Source organism: Populus alba, chromosome 18, assembly GCF_005239225.2.
Source record: "Populus alba chromosome 18, ASM523922v2, whole genome shotgun sequence".
Classification (NCBI taxonomy): Eukaryota; Viridiplantae; Streptophyta; class Magnoliopsida; order Malpighiales; family Salicaceae; genus Populus; species Populus alba.
Genome location: NC_133301.1, coordinates 2,783,461 through 2,787,604, shown reverse-complemented (window position 1 = coordinate 2,787,604; position 4,144 = coordinate 2,783,461). Strand labels below are relative to the sequence as shown.

The window sequence follows — 4,144 nt, the reverse complement described above, 5'->3', positions numbered from 1 at the left end:
GGACAATATTAATCTCTAATAACTCCAAATAGGGAAAATTTCGTCTCTGATAGCACGTAATGGGTTTTTATTCCCAATGAGCATCAAACAAACTAATGCTAGAGCTATATATAGGGCCAAAATTTAGTCCCTAGAAAATATATAAGGTTTCTGAAACGTTCACTAGAAGAAGATAATTCTCATCCACATATTTTTGGGGACGAAAAATCTCTCATTACTGTGTGGCTTGTTACCCTACACACACACACACACACACACACACACACATATTGAGAAGGGTTTTACGTGATCTGAAATATATGGCCGTAATTTTCCTCTTTTGAGAATCAACTCAGATGGAATTCCCTCCTACAATGATGAATGTTTTCCAGGAGAGACCATTAGCCAGACTGAATAATTTCAATCTTCAGTACGGGATCTAATCAAATCTTCAATTAGAGGTCAAATTCATACGCATGTGGCTTTACGAAAGCAAATTAGCCCAACATTAATGGAGCTACCCGACCTTTACCCCAAAGTTTTCCTGCCACACAAACTCATTTTCCTTTTCAATTATTTATATAGGCATCTAGCGGCAGGTCTTAACAATGTTTTATGGTCGGCAGGTAGTAGAATGGATGTAACATCAAAGTCCATTTGTCACCTTCCTCATGTAGATATTAGATTGCAAAAATGTCGACAGCATCTTCTATTTTGATCGATTGATTGTAGAAAACATCTCAATCCATAAAAGTAGCTATTGTGTTTGAGTATAGTTGTTTGTCAAATAGTAATCTCAATAAAAAAAAATAAATTATTAGGTGAAATTTTAAATATAGTTTTATATTTATTTAATAAAACATTTTCTCCTCTTTAAATTCAAAACAAATCTTTTGTTATCTTTAACGGGTATCTAGAGAACAAAACCATATAATCTATAATTAAGAGTTAAAATATTTATCCTAGAAAGATTAAATTAGATTATAAATGCTTGACTGATTGATCACTTGAATTAAGAACCGAAAGTATATGGTTATAACACCTTAAAGATCTCTTTGGTGAGTTCTGAAAAGTTCAATGAAAAATCCAAAAGCAAGAGTGCTTGAATAATTTTTATCAAATTTCTCATATCTATTTTTCACATCCAAAAAATAAAAAGTATTTATATGTACTTAACAAAAATGAACCTTAATTAACTATGAGTTGTAAATTAAACTCAAATAACTAACTAACTTAAAAAAATAGATAAAATAAAATGCAAAACCTGACTCTTGTATAAATAAAAGCCTAATTCATAAATTCCTAAATCGTAACTTTTAGGTCTTATTAGAAGGTTTTGTCGATGTTTGATTGCTATGAAATTTTAAATTTATAAAAAATAAGTTCTTTAAAATCTTCTAGCAAATTTTAGTCTGATCAAATGATTAAACAACTTTATTTCTTACTTGGAACATATTTATTAATATTGATTTTTTTTGAAACTCAATTTTATAATTGACTCTATCTTAAAAGGAATTCTCGAAACTTGATCTATCTAAATATCACAAATAAACTTATTGAATTCCTCTTTAGTTCCTTTTCATTCATATTTTTTTCTATAATTCACATGTTATGTATGGGATTATTCATCAATTAATCAACTAAACAATATATCTCCAAATAAAGGAAGTAATCAGCATTTTAGAAATATTTATGGTTTTTTGCAAGCTTAATCCCTTGCTATTGAACAGTTTCCTACTTGTGGACACAAGGCATGTCTACTGTCCACAAAAGCAAAAGATAAAAGAGGGTCCCTCTTATCATATACCCAAATTCCAAACAAGCAAACTGTTTTGAGACTTTGAGACGTGCCTCAACTTTCTCTTTGTTTGTTCCTTCTTTTGTCTCATCCAACCGATCCCCATTGGTTAAAATTAAAAACTATTATAGAATGTATAATTACAATAAATCAATTAAAAATATATATATAAATAAATTATAATATTCAATTCCTTAAAATCCTTGATTTCATATCTTTTTATATGGTGCTTGATTTCCTTCACCATAATTAATAACTGTATTAAATGGATTTAGGTATAAAATATCTCGCCTTGATTTCTTTCCTTTTATCACCGATTTCCTTCCAAATTTGACAAACAGGTAAAATAGTCGACACCCTCCTCCAGCTATATATATATATTTACCATAATCCATTGTATTGATCTATTAATCCCAAGCGTTTATGCACCAAATCAAACGCTCTGAGTCTGAGCCTACCTTACTTTCTCCCCTTTAATAAGCTAACTTAGCTAGCTACCATGAGCCCTCTTTCTGAAGCCTACAGAGACCATCCTCTCCATCTCCACCATATTATACCCCTAGACTTCGATTCGGTTCAGACAGTGCCCGACTCACATGTATGGCCTACGTCCCATGCCCTCGAGTCTGATGACCACTTATCGATACCCACGGTCGATCTCATGGATCCCGATGCGGTGAAACTTGTAGGGCATGCTTGCGAGACATGGGGTGTGTTCCAAGTTATAAACCATGGCATTCCATTGGACACAATAGGTGAAGTTGAGTCCGAGGCTAGAAGACTCTTCTCTCTCCCGACAGGACATAAACTGAAGGCCTTACGGTCTCCTGGCGGAGCCACCGGCTATGGCTTAGCTCGGATTTCGCCATTCTTCAGCAAGCAAATGTGGCATGAAGGGTTTACAGTCATGGGTTCTCCTGTCGATCATGCCAGGGAACTTTGGCCCAATGACTACCAGCGGTTTTGGTAATTCCATGCATTTTCATGCACGTAGAGAAATCCATGAAAGTAGTTCATTTTGCATCTTAATCACTTAAGGTTTGTGATTAAGGAAATAATTACCTAGTAGGATTCAAGTGATCATCAATCAAGTAAAGATATAACAATTTTTCTAATCAATCAATTGTTCATATATATTGTGTTAGTCACGCATGCTTCAATTTCTACTCCCCATTAGTTGAAATTGTTTTCAAGTAATTAACCATAAAAATTAAAATTGTCTACAAATTTCTTACACAGACCAATTGCTCTATTTAGGTCAAATCAATTTAGAACTGATGTCCTAATTCTACAGTCAACGAGTCTTATATTCCATGCACAACCCAAGCATATACACAATATATATTTCTTCTTCTTTATGGGACACGTCCCAGAAAAAAGGTTGGCATATATCTATACGGCTAGATATATAATATTGATAGCCATCTTTGTGGAATCGTGTGCTTTTAGAAAGAAAAAATGTGAATTTTATTTAAATTGGATGGTGTTTAGATTTAAATAAACGTGAATTATTTTTTAAGTTTTTAATATATTTTCATTTCCCGGCCCCTAATATGTATAATTACATGTGTATAAACATATAAACAGTGATGTAATGGAAGATTATCAGAAGAAAATGAAGGAGCTAGCCATAACCCTAATGCAGCTGATCCTCAAGTCCTTGGACTTGTCTGAAGAAGAAATATCCAAGGTTGTCTCACCTGGAGATGCCAGCACTGCTTTACAGCTGAACTCCTATCCATTCTGTCCCGATCCAAGTCGAGTCATGGGTCTAGCTCCTCACACAGACACCTCCCTCTTGACAATACTGCATCAAAGTACATTAAATGGCTTAGAAATCTTCAAAGATGGAGTTGGTTGGGTTCTTGTGTCTCCTACAAATGGATCACTTGTAGTAAATGTTGGTGATCTCTTGCACATTCTCTCAAATGCTCAGTTCCCGAGCGTTCTTCATCGTGTGGTTTCAAAGGAGAAAGAACAAAGACTGTCCTTGGCTTTCTTTTACAGCCCTCCTACTGATTTCCATGTCTCTCCTCTGGCTTTGAACCCTGCCCAAGTTCCTCTATATCGTTCTGTGTCGGTGAGAGAATACATTCACATCAAGGGGAAGAATCTTGAGAAAGCACTTTCTTTGTTTAGGATTTAGGGGGTGGCTGTGATGTGTGTTAAAGAAAACAAATCAAGGAAGAAGTGTATTTTAAATTGAAATCCAATCAATAATCATGGAGGAAATCAAATACCATGGATGAAATTAATAAGGATTTTGAACAATTAAAGATTGTAATTTGTTTTCATAACTGTTTGGTTTTATTTTTATATGTATCTCTTAAACATCCAATAGTTTTTTTTTTTTTTTTTTTATCAATG

The 4,144-nt window shown here is 33.7% G+C and overlaps 1 protein-coding gene across 1 annotated transcript; it reads left to right on the top strand.

The window, feature by feature from the left end:
- The first annotated feature begins 2,148 nt into the window (after positions 1-2,148).
- LOC118051083 (gibberellin 3-beta-dioxygenase 1) lies at positions 2,149-3,937 on the top strand. The gene is made up of 2 exons (XM_035061620.2): positions 2,149-2,743; positions 3,365-3,937. The coding sequence occupies exons 1-2, from the start codon at positions 2,277-2,279 to the stop codon at positions 3,921-3,923; spliced, it is 1,026 nt and encodes a 341-aa protein (XP_034917511.1). The 5' UTR covers positions 2,149-2,276; the 3' UTR covers positions 3,924-3,937.
- The last annotated feature ends 207 nt before the right edge of the window (positions 3,938-4,144 follow it).

Coding starts and splice junctions, on each gene's coding strand:
- LOC118051083 (XM_035061620.2), top strand. CDS start 2,277: ATGAGCCCTCTTTCTGAAGCCTACAGAGACCATCCTCTCCATCTCCAC. Junction 2,744..3,364: donor AATGACTACCAGCGGTTTTG/GTAATTCCATGC, acceptor ACATATAAACAG/TGATGTAATGGAAGATTATC.